Genomic DNA, 25269 nt, shown 5'->3' with positions numbered 1-25269 from the left:
GTCAGATGATTCGAAAGGAATGTCCGAGATAAAGAACGTCTGACCCCTTTTGCCGATCGGTCGAGTACCTAATTCGTGAAGACAAATTACGCGTCTGAGAAGTAGAATGTTATCGTCGCTACGAGCGATAACTCAAGAAAATGATAGCTAAGGAGAAACTGGACAATACACAGACAATACGTTATACACGGATTCATCGGAATGACGTACAGTGTTTTTCTAATCGGCATTCCTCTTATCGTTAGTGAAGAGAACTTTATACAACGGATCTATAAGTATTATTATGAAATACACGTGCAATTCAAGGATGGAAAATACACTTCGAACGAACTTTATCTTTTGAACAAAACAAGCTACGTTTGTTTAGGAAAAATTATTAGGAAGCTTATAAAAAGAACAATCTGCTAAATATATTGAAATATACGAAAAGACAATGGTCGAATATTGCTTCTCTAATTTTTTATCCTTAGCTCTTGGGGTATTCCGTTTGATTGTAATGTACTCTTAAAATTTGTCGCGCTTTTGATGTACAAGTGGAACAATACTTTTATTTGTGAACAAAATCACTTGAAATTAAAAGCAACGAAAAGACATTAAATCTCTACGAAATTTATCAACAGATAACACTATATGTGTAACTCATTCTTTTCGATTCTCTGCTCGTTATTACACAGTTCGTTAAAAAATTGGGACAGAATCTCGTGGAATTCTACATGCATGAAATTTCTCTCATTCGTTTGGACCCGCAGCGTGCAAAATTTCACGCGAAACAGAATTCGAATCATCTCGTCGAATGTGAAACTTTTCGCGAACTTGTAGTACAAATAATTGCAAATTAAATTAGCTGCAACGCTATTAATTGCTTCAGAATCTTTGGTTACTTTAGCATGTGCGTAACTCGCAACAGAATACCAGCCAGCCAAATTAACGTTTTATTAAAAGAAGAACCTGCTTTCCTTCGTAACCAGCCTCGTACTGTAAAATGAATCTAACTGTGAGTCTCGCGTATGCTGTTCGTAAGGTTAAACCGTTTTTTTTTCTTCCGTCTGTGGTTAATTAAATTGCAAAGGCACAGAAACGGAAAGTGGGAAGCACACGTGTCGGTAATCGTTTTGATTTCATTAGAATTCCCAAGAATCGACTTCCATTTTCCAGACATAATTAGATACGCGTCTTTCTCGAAAGGCAACGATATTAATCAAGAGTTTGAGATCTCCAGCAGCTTCGCTGTCAAGTAGACGACACATAAGGTCGAGAGTAATTTATTTACTCTGCAGCACCGATGCTGGACCTACCAGGCGATAATTTTCTGCAATAAAGATAAAAGACTTTGTCTGTCAATTCACAAAACCATCTGAACGTGTGTGCTTGTGATTTAGTAATTTAGTATCCACGTAGCGTCTTTAATTAGTATTCGTACTTTTAACAGACTAATTGTTAAAGACATTTTCAATATTTCTTATGCCATTCAGTCGCTGTTTTTCGTAAATTTTCGTAAAATGAAAGCTCGAATCGCCATTCACTATATGTGCTAATTTTTTTTATTAAATGTACGCCTGCGAGTAGTATCTTATATTTTCTCAAATCTTGCATGAAAAGAAAACGCGTGTCATTTTCAAACTGAAGATTATCCCTTAAATATCATTATTAAACAATAAGTGACTGCAGGTCACTACGATTTTTGATATTTAATTTTACTTTGTCCTTTGACGGAAATTTAAACTTTTTAAAAATTCTACGAGAAACTGGAAATTGCACGCAGCATATATGACATAAAATATATATAATATAAATATACAATATATAATATATAATATATAATATAAAATATATAATACACAATATATAATATAAAATATCCAAAATTGAGCGTAAATAAAAATTTCCATCTCTCCGATTAAATACGATTAAATCAAATTAAAAATCCGAATCGACAATTAGTAATCATTTTTATACGCGGAACTACATACCATAATTTATAACAATATTTCACGCGAGACTACAACGACGTTCAACGTCGATTCGCTCCGTGTGTACTAATTACTGCTCTAGTTACTCCAAGCATAGAAAACTGATAGATCGCGGCGCAAATAGAAACACAACCAGAGTTTATTAGTAGTAACCATCTCGCGATGAATGATTCACACGGAACTGTCCGCGAATTGATCGTTTCTTTTTCTGGCGTGCATGGTCAATTACCCGATATCGTGTACCAACGGGAGAATGTCCGAGAACGTAAAACGCGTCAGGTTATGCAACCTGACTGGACGAATATATTTGGCACAAGGTCGCTGGACCATTTTTAAGCATGTCTCGCGTGCTCCTTTTCACTCGCGTGTAAATACGTAAAAAAAATTCAATCGAGCGCATTCATCGAGTTTCTTCGGAATTTTAAAAGCCGGATTGAACAATTCGTTCGTTTTTCACTGATCACTTCGTTCACGTTTCACGGAATAATTAATTGACTGATACTGCGTCCATTTATATTTGCCACTTATATTAATTAATTGTTATTAATTGTTTTACGCGAAACTGCGAAGAGTCAGTATGTGATCTGCTCTGACTAGATAATTCGGAAGATCGAAGAGTTTACAGCAATATATATTTGTTGAAAGAGAAAGAGAGATACAGGTTTCTAATTTGTAAAATTTATTAATACGAATATTGACGGACCGTGAATTTGTAGTATATTTTATAAAATGATCTCACTTTGATCGATTCTGAGTTGCTTTCTGTTGAACTGTTTTAGGTGAAAAATATTAAGATTTAATCCTTATTATTCCCAATTTATTATCCGATAATCGGCGAAAGTAATTTGCAAAGAAATTATCTTTTAAAATTAGATACTGTTATTCATTAATATTATATACGACAAAGAGCAATTGATCATACCAAAAGTACTATTAATAGGAAAAAAAAAAGTACATTAAACATGTAGCTCGTTCAGCAGAAAGTTCTAATTTTCAAAAACTCCAAATCTAAAAGATCTTGCTAAAGTCACATCCTCGCCTTTACCTGTCGACAACCAAACGCGAGAAATACAGTTTCATTTCACTGAGGTGAAACATTTTAGAAAAAGTAAATCTAAAGGATCTTCCTGAGATTGTGTTCCACTTGTGTTTAGAGAGAATAAATCGTGTCACCTGTCTCAACCAGTAACTTCCATAAACTGCCAAGCATCCGGAAGAAAATTTCTTGACATCTAATTCCTTACACGCTGCGCTGCAAAAAGAACGAATCACTTGGATCAAACAAGTCCGACGTCCTCAACCAAAAAACGTACTTTCACGTCGTACGTAGATACGAAATAGGGAGAGGTTTCAATTTCTGCAAAAGCAGTGCACTGTCGATCCTTGGATATTCACGACCAATGGCCAATAGACAACGTGTATAAAATTTCTCATCTGGTACATTGATTACAATTGAACATTCTAAAAAGAAACGCGAAACATCTTCACGACGGTAACTGTGCTCCTGTACCAAACTAATTGTGCGATAAACGAACGAAGATAACGAGCTCGTGGAGCAAATGTATGCAAGAAGAGACACTTTTTGTCTGTCAAGCTGTTTCCTTCCCCTTTCTAGGGTTTCTTAGTCTAATTTCGACAGTCACGACAAGGAAATGATAGTAAAAAGAGATTGTCGCGTTGTACTTGATGTGCAAAAATTCGCTAATCGTTTTTGCTTGCACAATGGCCTTGCACATAGATATTGAAAAGATACACGTTGGAGTAATTAACCTGAGAGATCGAGCAATTTTAAGAAGACTTTCCATTAGAGATATAAAAGGGAAAAATTACGACACTTTGAGACTGACGAGATAATAAATAATTTGAGCATTGGCAATCGTAATAATTTTAGGCAATAAATGAATTGCAATAAATTGGGGCTCAATCTTGGAATTTTTCATTTATTTTCACTTTGTTGTTGATTTCAGTCACGGAGGGTATAAAATTAAATCATCTATGGTACAGTAATAACAATTACGATCTGTAAAAAATTGTCATCTATTTCTCAAAGATTGAGTTGAATCCGATTTTATAATGAAAGTAGGTGATTAATAACACGAACATAACAACCCACTTGCAACGGTACAGTTCAAGACTACACGCATATTTTACAAGGTCGAATACTGTAGGAATCTAGTCGAGAATAAAACTTATTTAAATAATTATCTCGATCGTTACTCCTTTCGCTTATTACTCGATACCATAACATTCTTTTCCCGCTTAGATTCTTTTTCCTGATTCCTAGGTCTCGGTTCGATTCCTATTTCAAGGCAAACATCTTCGCCTTCAGTGAACTTCACCGATTTAATTGTTATCCTTAACCGTAAGAACTGGAAAATCCCGGCAAATGACATACATGAATTACTCGTACAGCACTAGCTAATGAAAAATTATCGATACTTTAAATTGTTGATGTAACTTTGTGTATATTAAAAAGGAAAATATCATAGTCATATCCGTTCGGTCATTAAAGTTTGTTCTCTTCAAAAATATTCTTACATCGTGTAGACGATAAGGAGATGATGAGGATGCTTCTATTTTCGAAAATTGTACAAATCGACATGTCTCTGGGAAGGTTAAAAAATTGTTTTCAGCCAAATCTACCATGGTCTTAAAGATCGAAATTTTATCTTTACGACGAAGCTTGCTGTACAATCTTTTTTTTTTTCACCATTTTATTAAACTTTGAAAGTTTGAGGCTCTCAAACTTTTTTTTTTTTTCAAAGTTCGACAAAGAGGTGAAAAGAAATCGGCAAGTTTAAAAAGAGGAAATTTTATTCTTCAAGATCATTCTGAATCTACGATACACTTGAATTTACATTTGAGTTTCTTACAATACTGAATAGGTTCACGAGTGAAGTTGCAGAGTGTAAAGATGATGGTTGGTTTTTCATCCATACAGCACGTTTGCAGCAGTTCGAACGAGAGACAAAGAACGTATTGGTGGAACGATAATCGAGGTCACTGTAAAACTAATACCGTTTTTCCGAGACGAGGACCGTGAGATGAAAGTGAGAAGAACAGAATCATCACAACGCGATACGCGTAAGAGTCATTCAGAATGTGTACCGTTAAGTTTCTCTGTTCCACACGTTCTTCGTCATGAAAGTTCATGATTGGTCGCTTTGACGAAGCATGTGCCCTTGAAAATTCAATCAAAGATGTTACCGTGAGTCTCAGGAAAACTAATTTTCACGAGGAATTGAGAATACGTAAAGAAAGACTGTGAAACGATCTGGTATTTGTACGTTTCAGAGATTACAGTCGTACGAATTACTTGTCATTTCACAGCAATTTCAGGGTATTGAAACTAGAAATCGTCAGTAAAAAAAAAAGGAACAGAGATCGTTTCAGAAATTATAATCTTTCTTTTTGTGGAACAATTTTAGGAAATATTTGGAGAAAGCTAAAATAATGAGCTAAGACATGTTACAAAAATTATAATCATAGAAACACTACAGTATCACCATTTAGAATAATATCTTGCACCTTTTTTACGAAACTAAAATAAAAGCTGTGGATTCCGAATTTCGTGTTTCGTACGAGAGAAAAATTCACTGCCGATATTCACCCACGAGAATTAATATTCTCGCGAGAGGATTGTACTGCCATGATGGCCGCAACAATGACAGAGAAAAGTAAATTGGAGCAGCGGTGAGTTTCGTTGGACGTTCGAGGAGTAACTGGCGGTAAATTTCCAGATAGAAACCTCGTGAAAAACCGTTCGCGCGGTGTAATAAATATGCAGCGGGCAAGAGATCAACAGGTTAAGGTAGTCGAAAAAACGAAAGAGAAATTGAACGAAGTCGGAACGCGGCTACGTGTGTAATGAGCGATTCTATGCCGCGTAAGAAACAAACAAGCGGTGCTAATACAGACGTCAGTGATAATTATTCACCGTTTCTCGTTTAAACATAGAAAGCGACAGAAATGCATTTCCATTATGCTCGGTCATTGTGATTCGAATTGGAATGAATTACATCCTCGACAGTTATAAGTGGAAGTGCAACTGAAGCGATCTATCGTATTAATAATTAACGCCCATCTGGTAACGTCAAACGTTTGTATTAACTACGAATAAAATTTTAGACGTTGCTTAATTCGGGAATTTAATTTTTAATTTGTTTTAACCCTTCACAAGAGTGACGCCTAATTTTTTCTAACCAACCACTTGTGCATTTTTTTCGTCTATCCGTTAATAGAGTCTTCCTTTATACACGTGATGTGATTTTATTACTAATCGCTGGCAGAAAGAGTATAAAATACAAAATGGAATCGAATGCCTAAAATTTTTCTTTTATACAATATAAATTGCTCCGCGACACCACGACGTTACTCGAGGGTTAAGATTGTGATTCGAATTGGAATGAATTACATCCTCGACAATTATAAGTGGAAGTGCAACTGAAGCGATCTATCGTATTAATAATTAACGCCCATCTGGTAACGTCAAACATCTGTATTAACTACGAATAAAATTTTAGACGTTGCTTAATTCGGGAATTTAATTTTTAATTTGTTTTAACCCTTCACAAGAGTGATGCCTAATTTTTTCTAATCAGCCACTTGTGCATTTTTTTCGTCTGTCTATTATTAGAGTCTTCCTGTATACACGTGATGTGATTTTATTACTAATCGCTGGCAGAAAGAGTATAAAATACAAAATGGAATCGAATGCTTAAAATTTTTCTTTTATACAATATAAATTGCTCCGCGACATCACGACGTTACTCGAAGTTTAAGATTGTGATTCGAATTGGAATGAATTACATCCTCGACAATTATAAGTGGAAGTGCAACTGAAGCGATCTATCGTATTAATAATTAACGCCCATCTGGTAACGTCAAACATTTGTATTAACTACGAATAAAATTTTAGACGTTGCTTAATTCGGGAATTTAATTTTTAATTTGTTTTAACCCTTCACAAGAGTGATGCCTAATTTTTTCTAACCAGCCACTTGTGCATTTTTTTCGTCTGTCTATTATTAGAGTCTTCCTGTATACACGTGATGTGATTTTATTACTAATCGCTGGCAGAAAGAGTATAAAATACAAAATGGAATCGAATGCTTAAAATTTTTCTTTTATACAATATAAATTGCTCCGCGACACCACGACGTTACTCGAGGATTAAGATTGTGATTCATGCGATATGAGTATAAATGAGGAGGAATGGAGGACAGTAGAAGGTGAAACAGACGAGCAAAGAAAGTGAAACTGTAACTCTTAGCAGAGAAGGAAAAATTCTTTCTTGCTTTAAGTAAAGAGGTGAGCCGAGAAAATGTGAAACTTTAATTGAGAAGATAACAATATCGTTAGCTCGTAATTAAAGTATATATATATATGTATATATGTATGTATGTGCAGGAGAAAAACGGACGAAAAATGATAATCACGGAACATGTAGATCTCATCAACGAGGTCGCCAGAAATTCAAAGGAGTAGATCGACCTAGAAAGGAAGAACGGAACATGTCAGAGAATCCGACTCGAAACGCACTTCATACACTTTATAGCTCCTCTCTCCTCGATCAAATCAATTTCTTTTAAATAATAATCGTTGAGCTTTCTACGATAAACGTGTCTCCCAGCCGTGAAATTCACTTCATGCTTATAAAAACAACAAGATTTATCATTCTTTCCCAACAGTTTCAAGATATTTTCCTTACGAGTCTTTATCCTTAGTCTTCTCAATTTCCCTTCTCAAAGAATCTGGGAATTAAAGAACCTTTATGTGACGTAACATACGAATTTAAACGATAGTCACCAGTTCAGAAATTTATTCAAAACGACCATTTTATTACTACGTTTCTTACGAAGCTACTTTCCTCTGAAAAAGAGACCAGAAAACACGCGGCCAGACGAAAGAGGAAGAAAAAAAAAAGGAAGCAGAAGCAAAGAAACCGAAAGGAAAGGAGAAAGAGGGAAAAGGAAAGGAGGAAGAGGGAAGGGGGGAAAAAAAAGAAAAAGAAAAAGCCAGACCGTGGACTTTGGATGGAAGAAAACGTGTGAGCTGTACGTTGAACAGCCAAGAGCAATAGGCTACAGGTATAGAAGATCGTGACAGGTAGAGACGAGTCAGAGCCCGATCGGCATTTAACCGGAATGTCGACCCACTTACCCACTAAACTCTAAGCAAGCGAGTTTTAGTGTCGTTCATCTGCAGCCCCGACGTCGGCTCGTCATCGGCGTCATCTTCGTTGCCCCGTGGTTTATATCGAGTTCCCTCCTTTCATTCAATCATACCGGCTACCTTTCTCTCTTTCTCTCGCCGGTCTCTTTTTCACTCCACCGCGCCGCCGCAGACCATCGAGCTTCCATTCTTTTGTGTTTTGCAGCCTCGAGACTTTCTCTGTAACGAGTACCGTTCCTCCGCCTCTATCGTCGCTGTAAAACCGGATAAATCGATTCTCGTTACACGCGCACACACGCACACATACACTCGCCTGGGAGAGATAACAAAAAATGAAGACGGTACGTCTCGTTTCGGTAAAATTTTGGTCGAATGTTTTATGAATCGAGGTGATAGAGAGAAACTTGGCGACTGAAAGTCGTGAAATTGCCGATCGTGTCGAATACACGTGAATCGGGAGAGGTACCTGCTTCGCGAGTTCGTTTCCAACGCTGACGAGGCAGCAGTGTAAGGAAATTTAGGTTTAGTTTTTGCTATCCGAATCCTCTTTCGCTCGTCATTTAGAAAATTGTCGAATAATACGTATCTGTATCAAATTTCACTTTCCTGCAAAAGATTTACCCTCGCTGCTCCTTTTTCCATGTATGTCATTCATTCTCGTTTCGTTTAAAGAGTCGTCAACTAACGCCGATTTTTACTCCGTTTGTTTTCTAAGCAAAATTTTATTCCTCGCAATTTTCACCGTCTCTTTCAATCGTAAATTATATAAATAATTATAAGAAGTAGAAAATAAGAAAGATGTAGACTCATTGTAAACTGGAAGCCATCCTAAGCCACCTAGGCATTATATATAAATAAATAAATATATATAATTATATAAATAGATAAATAAATAAATTATTTGGAATTATATATAAATGAATAAATAATTATATAATTATATAAATTAATAAAAAATTATCAAGAAACGCTATAATTATATATAAATAAATAAATATAATTATATAATTATAAATAAATAAATAAATAATTATATAATTATATAAATTAATAAAAAATTATCAAGAAACGTTATAATTATATGTAAATAAATAAATAATTATATAATTATATATAAATAAATAAATTATTTGGAATTACATATAAATAAATAAATAATTATATAATTATATAAATTAATAAAAAATTATCAAGAAACGCTGTATCAAATATTTCACATGCCATATGCGTTAGCATTCTTCTCTCACCGCAAATGCAATACTCAACGAGAAGAAAACTCCATTTGTTTAGATTTGCCGGAGCAAACAATTCGTTTAATAGCAACTCGCCAATTTTCACCGTTATCTATTATCTGTCATTCGAGACGACAAGAACAAATGTCCCCCGTGTCTGAGCAAGCGCCAGACATTCACTTAACCGAACGTGAACTGAAATATTCGTTCCAACGAATGGAATCTAGATAAATGACGTTCGTCGACAAACGGAGCTCGTACGATAACCGTTCACTGGTTTATTCTCCTCGTTAACAATTTTTGACTCGGTAAAAATTCGCGTCCAGACAAATGGACGACCGATTCAGTTGACTCGTCCGGTATTCGGTAAACTCCCGTTCCAATGAACGTAATTCAGATGGATGCAGCTCGGATGAAACGTACTTACGAATTAATGTATCAGAAATAAGGGAAAGAGAGAGAAGATGGGCAACGTTCTCATTGGGCAATCGAACCTGAAGAGAGAACTTGTACAGTTTTCGTATTTATTACAGTCTCGAAATCGCGTTTATTTCGTTTACACGAAATCCAATCGGTCAGCGTTGAGAACGTTCGACATACGGCGGGCTCAATTGTGGCGCGACTGGCAGGTTCTGGTCTAGTTATGCGACTGCGACGGCGTGTCTAACGAGATTCAAGATTGCGCTTTCGCACACGGTGCATTATTTCACACAGCGAGAGATCCACTTGGCCGATAAACTTGGCTTGGCCGATTCGGCGAGAAGAGAAACGGATTCGAACGATGATTTCGACGAGGAGGAACCGGTCGAGGAGATTCCCGACACACAACCGTCCAATATCTTTTGTATTTAAACGAACAACGCTTTGTGAACATGCGAGGAGAAAGGGAACAAGCGGCGAACAATCACTTTTGACGAGACATTTTATATCCGTGTAAAAATTTTGTTCCAACGAAACACGTCGGATTTCACAAGCAAGTGTAAAAAATCGTTTCAGAATTTCGTGATCGAAAGTGTTGTTAAACGATATAATGTAACACGAGGATTTGAGGTTGCTAAATTGAATACAATTGTTTCGCTGAGAATATAGATAGATTATTTATAGAATTTTTTTTCTTTTTCATACTTTGACTTGAACGAAGCAAAAAAAGTATCTCGAAGTGCTAATCTCGACTTCGGAAAATCAGCACGAAGAAAAGAGATCTCTGCGCTCTGCCAGTGAAGAATTTATTTTTAGAAAATATCAACAACTGTCGACTAAAAATTTTCATTTCGATAATCATAAAATTGTTACGAAATGTATCGAATCTAGAGGCTCGAAATGTATGATAATATATTTCATCTGTATTCGATTAATTTGATACCTCGTTTTATCCACGAGGAATACCTCTCGAAGAATCGATTGTTATCGACAAAATATCAAAATGATTTCAAGCTTTCATATTTCGAAAATTGGAACTCAAATTAATCACATCCTACGAAATGAACGAATTTCTTTTCCGCGAAAAGTCAATGAATCTAATAAAGAAGGAACGAATGATCGAATAATGGAAATATCGAATTTAAAATAGCCGATGAGAAGATTTGTGTTTGTATCGTGGAGCAAGTGACGGACGAATCTCGAAATCTAAGCGAAAGTTAAACGATGTCGTGGGATTTCAGACGCATTTCAGTTTTCATTAGTATGGCGAGAAATGTGTCATTATTTTTCGATTAATATCGTGTCGCAAATTTTCATCGTCCGCAGATGCTGCCATAACGATCTTCTTACGAAATGTGAATTTTTATTCGAGCGTTTAGTGCCTCGCATTTCAGCAAGAACTTGACGCGTGGAAAACATCTAATGACTTATATTTCCAAGATTCTTCGTTTAATTCTAACTTATCGAGCAAAGAATAATACTCGAACGTCTCAAAAAAATTTATACATTTTCCTGGAATATTTAATTTTATTACAAGTTAAAAGTGCAACGAAAGCACTATTTTTCATTTTACAGTATATATGTACGTATTTAGTTGTTCGCGTTATTTTCAACTTTTCTTTTCATTCTCAAACTTTTTTTTATTCGTCCTGAAATATTGAAGAGATATTGTAGAATCAGAAAAGACGGCTGTCGTTGAAAAATAAAAAAAAGAAATCGGTAATGAAGACGTCACAATTGTTAAAAATAATAGGTCGTCCAAGTTCAAAATGTAGAGTGTGTCTGTTGTATATTCTCGGCGACTGGGACCACTAGATTCCTGACGTATCGAATGCAACAACGCAATTTAAAATATAATTCGCGAGGGGAAAAAGGGAGGGGAAAGCCCACTAACATTTTTTTTTGCAGATCGATAAACCACGTGAAAACAAGTTGCCGACTATATTACGTCAACTTAAAATCGAACATTTATGCGTGCGCCTGCGTTGCAAACACGCGTTGCAACACTTGCACAATCTTGTCTTGTGAAATGTAACGCGGCCAACGAAATGAAAAAAGGGATGAATTTGCTCTCGCGAAAGTACTCGAGCATTTGTTGTTAGAAAAAATATTTTTTGTGTTACATAAAATATTTTGATTTCATTTTTAAGACTGCGATGAAAGAGAAAAATAGAAAGATGTACATAAAAATTACAAGACATCTGATACGCAAACGTATATAATATTGTATATCCAATTCTCCATCGTGTTAATGAGCTGTAATATTGTCTATTGTATTAATAATCATAATATCTTAGACATTAATATTTATTATTAATACTATATATTGTTATTAATTATGTTTATATATATATATATATATTGTTACCAATGTTATTAATACTATATATTAATCATCACAATTATAATATAATTATAATATTTATATATATTACAATTATAATTATAATATATTGCTATAATTATAATTATAATATATATTTATATAATGCTATAATATAATTGCTATAATTATAATTATAATATTAAAAGTAATAATTATAATATATTGCTATAATTATAATTATAATATTAAAAGTAATAATTATAATATATTAATAATCATAATATTTTAGACATTAATATTTATTATTAATACTATATATTGTTATTAATTATGTTTATATATATTGTGACCAATGTTATTAATACTATATATTAATCATCACAATTATAATATATATTTATATATATTATAATTATAATTATAATATTAAAAGTAATAATTATAATATATTACTATAATTACAATTATAATATTAAAAGTAATAATTATAATATAATTGCTATAATTATAATTATAATATTAAAAGTAATAATTATAATATATTAAAAGTAATAATTATAATATTAAAAGCTTATTATAATTATAATTATAATATTGAAACTAAATATACGTTTAGCAACAAGCAATCTTGTAATTCTCACACTTGGTTAATAATCATGTCAGCCAAGTTGAAAATATTACATACAACATAACGTTTAGAAATAATAATAATATATATAAAATAAACAAAAATACATTTGACAAGCGTTCGAATACTTTATGTACAACGAGCCGTTATGTACACAACGCTCGAGGAGAAAATCGAGAGCGACCAGCGTATAATGATTGTGGATAATTCAAGAGAGGGGCCGACCTAGTCGTCAAACTGTGCTGTGCACATGCGATCTCGCAATTGAAATTTGTATAGCGTTGCACCTTTTGATTTATCGCCGGTGTCGAAGGGAAAGAGAAGCGCAATGCTAATGAAGAACGATCGTTTCTCTAATCAGTGTGGATCGGCGAGAAGCTGCATGCAATTCTACAGTGACAGAGGAGTGCAACCAGGATCTTCATGGACGACACGCATGGCGAACTTTTTGACCTGTCGCGTTTTACTTTCGACATTCCGGCTGGCATCACTCTCGATCGTCGATCAACATCGTTCTCTGCGAAAGAAACTGGAAATGGAAGAACGTGCACAGAACGACGAAGTAGGCTCGCGGAATCTCCCTGACTCGAATTTGACTGGGGCAAAAGTATCGTAAATTATGGAAGCTCGTTACCGCACGTTCGATTTATCCTTTGAAAGTGTATCGTTGAAACATGCTTTTCACTTCTTAGTACTTCGCAAACACAGTGCAAATTTTCCTCAGAGATTGAACGACGAATTGTGTTCACTTCGATTAGTTCCAATTAGATTATTAAATCATTAAACTATCAGAATCATTACTAATTTCATTGGTGTTGTTATTATTTGTTTCTCACGTACGAGAGAATGAATCCTACAAAAAGTTGGTACAAAAGAACTGAAACGACGCTGAGAAAATATGAACAAAAATAAATCTGAAAAGAAGAGGCTGCCGCAACTTCTCACGCTCAACTTGGCACGCTCGCGTTTCGAGTTAACTCTGTTGAAAAAAAAAAAAAAAAAAAAAAAAAAAAAAAAAAAAAAACGAACCGATTGTGTCTGATTTACAGAAATGGCGTCAGCGGCGGCAGAACTGGTTGTCGAGAGAGAGCCGGAACCGATAATCGAGATGACAGACACGAATCGAACGTTCGTGGGCGCTCAAGGGCTGGTGAAAATGGCCTTGGACCATTACACGGAAATCCTCACCACGGTCTCGGACCCTCGAGTCAGCGACTGGCCTCTGATGGACTCGCCGATACCAACCTTCTTCATCGTCCTTCTCTACCTGTACGGAGTGACGATACTCGGGCCGCGGGTGATGGCCAACCGGAAACCGTTCAAACTCAGGGGAACTTTGGTAGCGTACAACGCGTTTCAAGTAGTCTTCTCGTTAGGGATGCTGTACGAGGTAAGCGACTCGATTGTAAAAAAAAAAAAAGAAAAAAAAAAAAACTCGATCTTGCGACGATTAACGGATCGGCAACACAAATTGTCGAAAGTAGTTCACCGATTCTCTCTCGGAGAATCGTATCAAGAGATTCAACGGGATCCCCTTTCTGTTAAGGCATGCGATGTTCGCGTACACGCGCGCATCTCGTACGAACTGATCGGAATTTAGAGCAATTAAGAGCATCTTTAACAGCGGCTTCGGGGGAAAAGGAAACCGCGCGCGACCAGAATTTTTGTAATCCACAAACAGAGAGAAAGATCGTTAATTGATCGTCGCTATATTTGGGATCTAGTAATATATTAATTTCCGCGTCGTCTTTCTTCTGTTAACCCTCGCGTTAAGCCGACACTTGGGTCACCTTTGACCCAGAGCTTGAGCGTAGCGAAGAAGCAAAATATTTCAAAGACAGATATTTCTGGAAATTTTAGTTGAAGCCTTGTATAAAAATAATGTAAACATTATCGGGTAACATCCTGTACCAAAAATAGTTAGGTGTAAAGCAAGTATAGCAAAAATTCAGCTACGGGTCGAAAGTGACCCGGTCAATAAATATACCTCTTTAGAGGTTAGTCTCTTTAATCTGAACGCAGATGTTTCGTTACAGTTGAGTAAGAAGCTTCGTGTTTGAACAATCGTGATGGAGATCGCGAGTTCGGATTAAGCTCCGTTAAGCTCGATTTCGTTCGTATCCGGCTCGAGATATGTCTGACGATCGTAGGGAAATCTCGACGTGGCAAGATTTCAAGAACGTTGAGAATGTGCGAGCGCGAGCTTTCTCTAAAAATCATGCGGTGATTAAACGGTTGACAAAAATGCACCGGCCCAAAGGTCTTTGGATCTCGGAGAGAGATCGATGCTCAGAGATCCAAAGTTCACGGCTGTCAGACCTCGAACCGCCTCTCTCCGAAGAGTATCGCGCGCGCGCAAGTAGGTCGCTGGACGAAAATGTCAGCTATTTCAAGGATTTCATTAGGTCTCGCGTTAGTGTGCAACACGAACATACACATTTCTACGATCCAAACGATTTCTACCGAAACAAGTGTTATCAACTTCGATGTAAATCATCAACGATGTATATTTATTTCCACTAAACAGGCAATACGTGATACTAACTGCTACTAACGTAGATTACCAGTAGCACCGGTTGAAGTATTTATTTTCATCGAACAGTGTCTAGCCGAGTCTCTATCGAGCCGAACCATAACCGTGTTCACTGAACCGTAGTGAATCCGGTGGGCGTTTGACGTCAACTGTTTTTACCAAGTCGAATTCGTCTTTTAATTTCGTTTCGGACGTGCTGGAAATCCTGCGAGCTTATCGAGGTCGCGTGCGTGGTGATGAAAGCAACGTTGCCCTCTCAAGAAAGAAAAAAAAAAAAAAAAAAAGAAAAGTAGAACCACGAGAGTTAATAATAATTTTTCGAGCGTGTCCTTCGGCATTCTGGTTTAATCGATGTAACAAACCCGTCTCGCCAAGGATAACCGTTCGAAGGATAAACGTCCGACGAACCAACGTTTCGGCGGCCAGCTCCTCTGACCAAAGACCATCACGTTTTCACGATCGTACATTCAAACAACGGCGTAGAAATCGATCGATCTAACTGACCGTATTTTTTCTTCTCTTTTTTTTTTTTTTTTTTTTTTTTTTTTTTTTTTTTTTTTTTTTTTTTTTTTTTTTTTTTTTTTTTTTTTTTTTTTTTTNTTTTTTTCGTTCGAGGAACAAGTCAACATCGGTTCGATCACCTTGAACTACTGATTTCTGTACTCCCGCGGGACTTTGCCTGTCCCTTCCCCTTGCCACCCAGGTTCTCGACGAGATTCGACCGGAGACGCTTGCGAAACGCGACATTCCGATTTATGTAACCGCTTTGTGCCGGCACCTGTCTCAATCCGCGGCCAACGCGACTCGGCCACTCTCGGCCATTCTCGGCCGAGTAATAACAAGAAACAGTTGATCATTCAAACGGTTTAACAATAAGATTCGTCAACGCGAGGCGTTCCTCATCAGGCTCGTGCTAACAAGCAGTTAATCGACCGTCTCGAAACGCTTTCTCCTCTATCGCAATCGCTCGCGCGCTTAAACCACAGATTTATCCTCGCCTCGCGACGCTCGTTATTGATCAGATCATCTATCTGACACGCACGGAAAACTGTCGTGTCGCTGATTTCTTTCACGATTCGTTTCCCTTCGACTCGACGATCAAACCGAGCTTCAAAGATACTTTATACTTGTGTATATCGCGTGCACGTATAATCTTTGAACGTATAAAAATCCGCAATTAATTTGCTACGTCGAAGGAACAATTCCTTTTTTTTTTTTTTTTTAATTTTTGTCTATCTGATCCGACGGAATTTTCTTATATATGAGGATAAAAAAATACGTCGTTGTAGTACAATAGCTTGAAAATAATAAGATTATCGATTATGTTTCAAAAGTTTGAAGCACCCTGAACCTTTGAAACGAAATAAAAATAGCAAGGGAAGAATATAAATATTTTATGCTAAGATATAAATTTTCAGAATAAAATTTCGCTAATTCTATTAATGAATATAACTGAAGAATATAAATATTTTATTTACGAGGTTAATCATCGAAACTTTGATCAATTAGTAATATACGAAGATAAAATTTGTAATTCTCAAGAGACAGTCAGTAACCAGAAATATTCACTTCGTCGAAATCATTCGAGGATCATGCTCCAAACCTCTGCGAGGTGAGTACGTTTCCAATTGGTTGGCGTTCGCAGGAAAGATGAACTTTTCCAAGAAAAGCAGATCTTCAACCCCGATCGATCGAATGAGAAAGCACAGCGACGTTCACTTATGGAACAGCTGCAAATAATGGAAAATGTCTGTTGCAAGAAGGAAACGATGCCGGCCACGATCCGGAGTGCCTTCTCGAAAGGCCTCGGCGAAAGAAGAAGTCGGTTTGCAACACCGAACTCTCCAGTTAAAACACTGTAGAGTTTCTATTTCAGTTGCTCGGACGGAACGACGCGAAATTCTGCGCGATTCTGAAAGATCGGCGGAGCAATCCTTTCCACCGCGAATCGCGAACGCAGCGAACGATAAAACAGCAGTCGTGAAAAAAAAAACAGAAGAAAGAAAGAAAGAGAAAAAAATAGAGAGAAAGATGAAAAAGAAACTATGTGCACGAGGATCGCGAACCTTCCAGCCGGGTTGCCCAATCGATTTGTACACACGAGCTCGCGGTTCGTTAAAGGCGAAGCATCCTGTTTTCGACTTTCCACGAGCAACGCGCGTTCGCAATTCGTGCGCCTAAACAGCTGCTGCTCGTTTGCAGGATCTCGCGTTGTTTCAGTTAACTGATAGATCCTCGAGACGTTTTGCGAGAATTTAAAGAAGGTCTGAGAATTAAAATGTGGTCAACTACGGAGGAATATGCGCGCAACAATCGATTTGTGGCAAATAGGCATAACCTTTTATAGCATCGACTGTTAACACGTTCTTTCTAGTTTTCTCAAGTTTTCTCGAAACGTTGCGTATCTTTTTTGTGTTTGTTAGGACAAAAGTATTTCGAAATTTTATAAAACAAACGGATGATTTCCTTATTTTCGGCATTGTGTTATATTCTTCTGTGTTATACCTTCATATTCATATTGAATTAAGTTACTTGTAAGTAAATTTTTCATGCCATCCAGATAAATTTCACAATGGTGAATAAATTTAAATTAGTAATTGCAATTTGTCACATTCCAGCATCTCGCAAATGTTCATTTTATTATATATTTCTTTAACGTGATTGCGTATTGTTTCGACATTGAATATCATATAATCGTTTACAGCGGATATAAAAGGTCAATCAAGCCGTAAAAAAAAAAAAATACTTATAATCTTTCAAAAGTACAAAGGAAAACTCGTTTCACATTTTTTCATAGTTACACAATCGACGTAAGATTGACGAAATCTGTGGTGAACAGGCAGAAGAGTAATAAATCAGAATAACGCTCGTCATGTCTGTAACATTTCTGTTGCAGAAAGGCATTTGAAATAATTAAATCATCAGTTAATGAATTAATTTAAATTATTAAATTAAATTTAAAGTGCAACGTAAGATCTGGTGTCAAATTTCTGTCCGACAATATATACTTGATCTCATATTTTAAAATGTCCGTCGTTTGAAGATGATAATTTAAAAATTTTACTTGCACTCTTTTACCAGAAAAATAATATATTCCTTTTTCCCGTGGATTATTCAAATCATCGACGTGTGCATACTTGCCGATGATCTTTCCACCGTCATCTGCGTAACAGATTCTAACTGTCAGACACACCTAAACGAAACTAGCTTCATCCGCGCCAATCTCAGACTACGATCGTACATCGGTTTCCTAACTCGTCGTCCTAAAACCGTACGAGCTAATGAAGAAACTTGAAGGCTTTCCAAACAAGAACGACATTGTAAAAGCTGTCGATTATCAGGTTAGAAAGTTACATACACGACAGATTATTTCCGCCGGTGTGATACAGCAGAAAAACAAGGAATTATCGAGTATCAAGAAAATCGAGCATCTCGATCGCAATCCTCTGAATCAGCGATGAAACAACATCCATTTTTTTCCTTTTTCCTTTTCGCTGCGGGGGATTGCGTTCGATTCGGCTCGAGCAGCGTTCTAGAACCGGCCGAATTTCATTTCGATTGCCTGTTTCCGCTTTGAACTAGAAACGCATCGCGAGCAGGGAGAAACACAAAAAAAGAAATTTCGAAAGGAAGTAAGAAGCTCACGGGCTTGTTTATGGAGAAGGTTTCCTGACTGAATAACCCGCGGCCGAAGGTTTCGAAATATTTCATTGGGAACGCAAAAAATCGCGTTCTCAATTCCAGCTGCAGTCGTGTTACAGAGTGAAGCCAGAGAGGGAGCTGTAAATTATCCTACCACGCGCTCCTAAGCGGTCATTTCTTAAACAGCTGAATCGTAATTAGGAAATCAACGCGTCCTTGGTGTAAAGACTAGCACTTTGGCCGGCAGTTTGTACGAGTGTACGAAATAATCGACGTCCAATTACCATTTTCGCCATGCGTGAAAACCCACTATGTGTGAACGATGATAATCGATGATGCAACTTATACGTCCCATTTTTTACTATTTCTTTTTTTTTTTTTTTTGCGCGCGCGCGCGGTTTTCTTCATTCTTCCTTCGCTTTTAATTGTCACCAATTAATCTTTTCGAAAGTAACGACAGTGACATAAAGTATTTCAATGTATAGCTATATATACTTCATGAATGCAATATTTGTTAACTTTAAATTGCATTCCCAGAAAGACAAACTTAGATAGAAATCCGAGAATTGATTATTAATTTGAAAAATGCAAGCTAAATAAGATCGTATCTGTGAGGTGTTTCCTTCACTAGACTTCCATATTTGAGCCCTACGTCCTATTATATTATGAAATTCATTATTAAAGACAAGAGAGTCGTTCGCGTCGTTGAAATTCGAAGATCGTACGACGAATATTCCAAAGTAGATCGCAGCGAAAAATCTCGAACGTTACGCGACTTCCGAGTTGAGAATGAAAGAAGAAACAGGAAATATCTCCTAAGCTGTTGGACGTATTTTTTCCACGTATAGATTTTATGTAACATAAATATTAATAAGCCTGTTAAACGTATTCATGTCAACGACGTAATTAGCTTGTAAGCTCGTAGAAAAACAATCGAGAATGTATCTTGACCGTGAACTTGTGGTTCGCAGCACCTGATGTCCGGCTGGTTGCTAGACTACAGTTACAAATGTCAACCTGTAGACTACTCTCACAACCCGTCCGCGCTGCGAATGGCGAATCTATGTTGGTGGTACTTCATCAGCAAATTCACAGAATTCGCTGACACGGTATGTACAAAACCTCGTGAAATCTAATTAAAATAGGCTGTCAGACTAAGAAAGCAGGCCCCCTTTTTTTAAAAGTAAATTTTCCTTTTCTTTTTAAAAAAGTTTTTCAGTAATAATACACATATTGCTATGAATGCTACAGTAATATAGATATAAGTTTATTATTAGTAACAATAGTAATAAGTAACAAATCTCGTGAAATCCAATTAAAATAGGCTGTCAGAATAAGAAAACAGGCCCCCGTTTTTCAAAAGTAAATTTTCCTTTGCTTTTTAAAAAAGTCTTTTAGTAATAATACACATATTGCTATGAATGCTACAATAACATAGCTATAAATTTAGTAACAATATGTAATAAGTAACAAATCTCGTGAAATCCAATTAAAATAGGCTGTCAGGATAAGAAAACAACCCCGTTTTTCAAAAGTAAATTTCCACTTTCTTTTCAAAAAAGTTTTTCAGTAATAATACACATACTGCTATGAATTCTACTATAACATAGCTATAAGTTTAGTAGCAATAGTAATAAATAATAATAAACTTTTTCACTTTTATATACAGAAAAAAAAAATTTATACTGACTATAGAAAAGTTTTAGATACGTGTAGAGAAAAGTCATGCAACACCGACTAGCGACATTATAAGAAATTGTAACTGTATAATATAAAGAAACAATTTTTCTCCTTCTATCAAGATTCATTTCAATTTTCTCAAATCTAATTTTTATTAAAACTAGCCTAAGTTGCGGTAAGAAAATCTACGACTAACGAAACTACACACTATACGAAAATATACGACTTTCCCTGTGTTATGAATGTCAATATAAATTATAGTTAAAAGCACTGTGTATATTGAAACATAATTGTCATAATTATACACTGAAAATTTGCACAAACGATACAATATATTAAGTAAAAGATTAACATGCAGCATGAATTATCATCTTAAATATATATATATATATATATATATATATATATATATATATGCCATTGATAGTATAATTATCTTAAATATGATCGAGTTTATTTAATTATATTCTAATAATATATATACTTGTACTAGATATCTTGTGAGATTGATTTCAATCTTGATCAGTATAATCACGTAGTCTTGTAGCAATGCAAATTTCAAAATATTTCGTACATAATATGGTATATTCATAAATATTATTTACAAATATTTTCGTGACTTCGTGTGTAATTAAATATAAATTTCAATCAAACGGGCCGAAAAAATTCTGACGTTATAATCCATACAATTTTACGAATTCTATTAGATTTAGTATCAGATGATCGATCAGTGAGGCGAAAACAGAAGCTGCCGTGTTAATTCTTTCATTGAGAGAACGCGGTGGCGTTTTTGGTTTATCGATTAGCGTGATTGTTCGGTGACCGGCGATCGTCGTAAAAAAGAATCGCGTCGCGGGAGAAATCTCTGTTTGCGATAACATCATCACGTCTAAAGTCTTTGCGTTATGCCTTTCCTTGCGGAATAAAGTCCTCGGGCAAAAGTAAGCTGCGGTGCACGCGAGAATGCGAATTACGCAAACAGATAAAATCCGGCCGAATCAACCATATCAGGCATTTCGGTAAAATAATTCACGTCTCTCGAGTTTGTTACTGGATCGTACGTTTGTTACATCACGCAAAAATTGTAGATTTCTGATGATCTAAAAACCATCTGAAAACGTGGTAATAGATTACGTGGAACCGTCAGGTGTGACGAAAAGTTGTTAGATTTCTTGCAGATCTCTTGTGTTTTCAGTTCTCAAGAAATTATATTGTAAACGATACTATAAACAGACACCACGAAACACGATTGATACACGGGCGAGAGATACTTAACTCAGGTTTGAATCATGAAAGGGAAACACGAAGAGGAAAAAGTAATGAACGATAGTATTGTGAATAGATTTTGCGGAGTTTTATGAATTTTTGAGTTTTTATACAATTTTAGCAAATGCATAACTTTATAGATGAATAGATATTTGTTTTATCCACTGTGTATCATAATACTCTCTTCTAGACATTTTGTGTATTTTATGTATTTTAGTGTCGTTCAATTTTCCATAAGTGCATAAAAATCTGCGCTCTAACAAATGAGCGTAACAGTATTAACTTTGATGAATCTGTCTATCCAAAAATCACAATGAATTATCCGGGATAAAAGTAAAAAGAACGTCTGTCTGTAGCAGCAAATGAAAAATAATCAAACGTTTGTTTATCTAATTATAAGAAACTTATTATCAATTTATAAGAAATTTATTATTAATTATTCCCCAATAATCTTAAAAGTCGTTTTCTATTGAATTCATGTCGCAATATTTCAGATATTCTTCGTTCTGCGAAAGAAAGACAGCCAAGTGACGTTTTTGCACTTGTACCATCACTCTCTAACACCTTTGGAGACATGGATCTGCGTGAAATTCATCCCTGGAGGACACGGTACTTTGGGAAACCTAATAAATAACGCGGTGCATGTAATAATGTACATGTATTATATGGTGTCTGCGATGGGACCGGAGTATCAAAAATATTTATGGTGGAAGAAGCACCTCACTACGGTGCAGTTGGTAGGTTTATTAGTTTGCCAAAAATCTTCTCTCTCTTCAGCTTCACTTCTGTGTGTGTGTGTGTGTGTGTGTGTCAAATGTTTTATTTTTAGTATTAAGCTAATCATATTTCTACAGAAAACAATGGAGAGATCATTTTCATGTTTCACTGTTTCTCTACATCGATTTCTTTCTCTTCCTAGCAGCGTTAGCAAATAATGCAACACGGTCATCCATTACAAATGCAACTGATGCGCATAATCGTTTTTATACGAAGCATGAAGCCACCCAACGGTTGGGTACAATCTCATTGCCTTGGAACAATGCGCATTATCCGACTGAGAGAAAATAGATTCCCTTCCAGCGCATAAATATCCACACCCGATCGAAACCAAGAGAATTCATGAACTTGAAGAAGCCAAACAAGTGGAATATTTTTAGCATGATTCTCGAAGGGTTACGTACGAAGCGCGACGGAACGCGACACTTTAACATCGATAATCAAGAAACGCAACAAAAAGACTCGAGATCAAAGACCTCCTTCGCGTACGAGTTTCTATAGAAAACCACGGTTGTAAGCATGTTGAAACGAACGAGAAAACTATTGAATGACAGCCCAAGATATAGATAATATTGTGTGCTATAGATAAAAATAATACGACACTATTATGCCAAACGGAATGGTTTTTAATTATATGATTCAACAAAGAGAATCTTGTCTTCCATCTTGGATCAACCCCTGAGCGACCTCTTACACTTCGCCTCATTTCTCTTCAACCAAGGATCATTTTCGTTTAACAAGAAGTATATACACCTTGACACTCCGAACAAGTATTTAATACTAGTTGCCAAAATGACAATGTTCGTAAACTTTTTTTATATAAATTTCATTGATTCACAACGAGAAGCAATTTTATAAATTTCTCGTCAAATATTTGAATGAAAGTTTACGTTCTTCATTGTATTGAAGAACTCTCCCCTATCTCGTGCAATTTAATTTCTCCGATACGAGTTTTTTATTTTATGCTTTGGCCTATTTCTACCATCAACGATAAACGCTGAACATTACGAACGAAATACGTACGAGACTAGAAATATCAAAAAAAAAGGAAATCTAAAAAGGACGCGAAATTTCCTGTTGACGACGTTGAATAAGGGAAACGAGGGAGAAGAAGCAAGACGTTTAAAAGATGACGAGCCGGCAATCGTTTGAAGAAAAATCTCGATAGAGCGTTGTTCCAGGCGGTACGTGCACGTGACCACGTCCGAATCGCGCAACAAGCGGCTACCGACGCTAAATGCTTTTTTTTAGAGCGAGATTCGCGATACCTTCTTCTTGCACAACGTGCACGCTACAGGCCCGGCTGGATAATAATCTGCATCGATGAAAGTGAGCGGAGCCGCGACAAGTCGCGAATGCAGGCGTTTGCATGTACGCCGTCGCTGGCAGGGTGCATCAGAGTGCAAATGCACTCGAAACAAACGTTTCACGAATCTGTGACGCAGCACCTGACCGGATAAACCGAACGCGAGTGAGACGTTGTTGCAATTGCACAGCGCTTGGCGAACGGGAGAAGGAAAAAGCAATAATCCGCGACGTTCGATAGAAACTACACGGTTCACCGTGTAGTAAAACGAGATACGCTGTTTCAGGCAAATTGTCGTGAGTAACGAAGATTGAACTGTATTCAAGTACTCGCCGTATATATTTTTCGACGTCCACCGTGTGTAAATATTGCGCTACAAATTATCGAGTTACGAAGCTATACGAAGAGTTGAAAGTAGTTACTTTTTGCACCTGATATCGGAGAGCACAAGAGCCAACATTGCGCCAATGAAACGTGTTTCATTCGCAATATGTATTTTTTCAATCGATTTGTATTACCAATCTCTCAACACCTTAGCCGGAAAAAAACGATTTCCAAGTTAGTGATTTCTTCAATACTATATTGCTTGGTCCTTGCTTGACGAACGAAAGACAGAGAAATAATTATTCACCGACTTAGAGACCCGACCGAATGTTCTCAAATATTTGTCACCCTCGACCGCGTTTCACATTTTACAACTCTTGCTCAATTTATTAAGCCTTTTAATCTCAACGAAACCCCACCTCGCCTGACCGAGCGAACTCGAGTAAGATCTTGCAACAGAGACCATTAAATACCCATTAGTGGCTACAGTAATCGTCACACTCGTCACTTGCGCGTTAACTGAACTGAGCAAGTCTTGTATTAGAATGAAAATCAACGTGGACGCTCGAATGAAAATCAAGAGATCTCGGGATCGAAATCGCGATTACGAGATGGAGTATTTTCGGGAGAAGAAGAAGCGGAGGAGGAAACGAAGGAAGCCATATGTGGCGAAGGACCCAGATTGTGGCGGCATCAATTGGATTCGATGGATTCTGGGCCATCGGGTTGGCCATCCATGCAAATCGGTGAACAAAATTTCACGCAAACACGCGGCAGGGGTGAGGGAAAGTGAAAAGTACAACGTTGGGCAATTGCAGGCTGACTTGCTTTGGCCAGGCTCGGCCAGCTACGTCGCGGTGGCGCAACAATTTGGCATTCCGATATCGTAAAGCACTGGTGCCACCACCACCACCATCACCATCGCCATCGGCCCGTGTACTACCACAAACCGGCTGCATGCCTGCGGAGTCTCACCTATATGCTCTCCTAC

General features: G+C 36.6%; 2 protein-coding genes across 2 annotated transcripts in view; one reads left to right on the top strand and one right to left on the bottom strand.

The window, feature by feature from the left end:
• The window catches only part of LOC122528001 (elongation of very long chain fatty acids protein AAEL008004), a 32978-nt gene that overhangs the window by 4628 nt on the left and 3081 nt on the right, over positions 1 to 25269 (top strand). The window contains exons 2-4 of the mRNA XM_043652656.1: positions 13800 to 14140; positions 19897 to 20034; positions 22366 to 22608. Coding sequence (XP_043508591.1) covers positions 13802 to 14140; positions 19897 to 20034; positions 22366 to 22608 — 720 coding nt within the window. The 5' untranslated portion in view covers positions 13800 to 13801. The remainder of the gene's footprint in view (positions 1 to 13799; positions 14141 to 19896; positions 20035 to 22365; positions 22609 to 25269) is intronic.
• Positions 1 to 25269, bottom strand: part of LOC122528000 (elongation of very long chain fatty acids protein AAEL008004) — a 67007-nt gene that overhangs the window by 40649 nt on the left and 1089 nt on the right. The gene's annotated exons all lie outside the window — the stretch shown is intronic.

The sequence above is a fragment of the Frieseomelitta varia genome, unplaced genomic scaffold, assembly GCF_011392965.1.
Source record: "Frieseomelitta varia isolate USP_RPSP 00005682 unplaced genomic scaffold, Fvar_1.2 scaffold_243, whole genome shotgun sequence".
NCBI lineage: Eukaryota > Metazoa > Arthropoda > Insecta > Hymenoptera > Apidae > Frieseomelitta > Frieseomelitta varia.
Note: the sequence above shows the minus strand (reverse complement) of the source record. Positions and strands in the feature narration are given on the sequence as shown.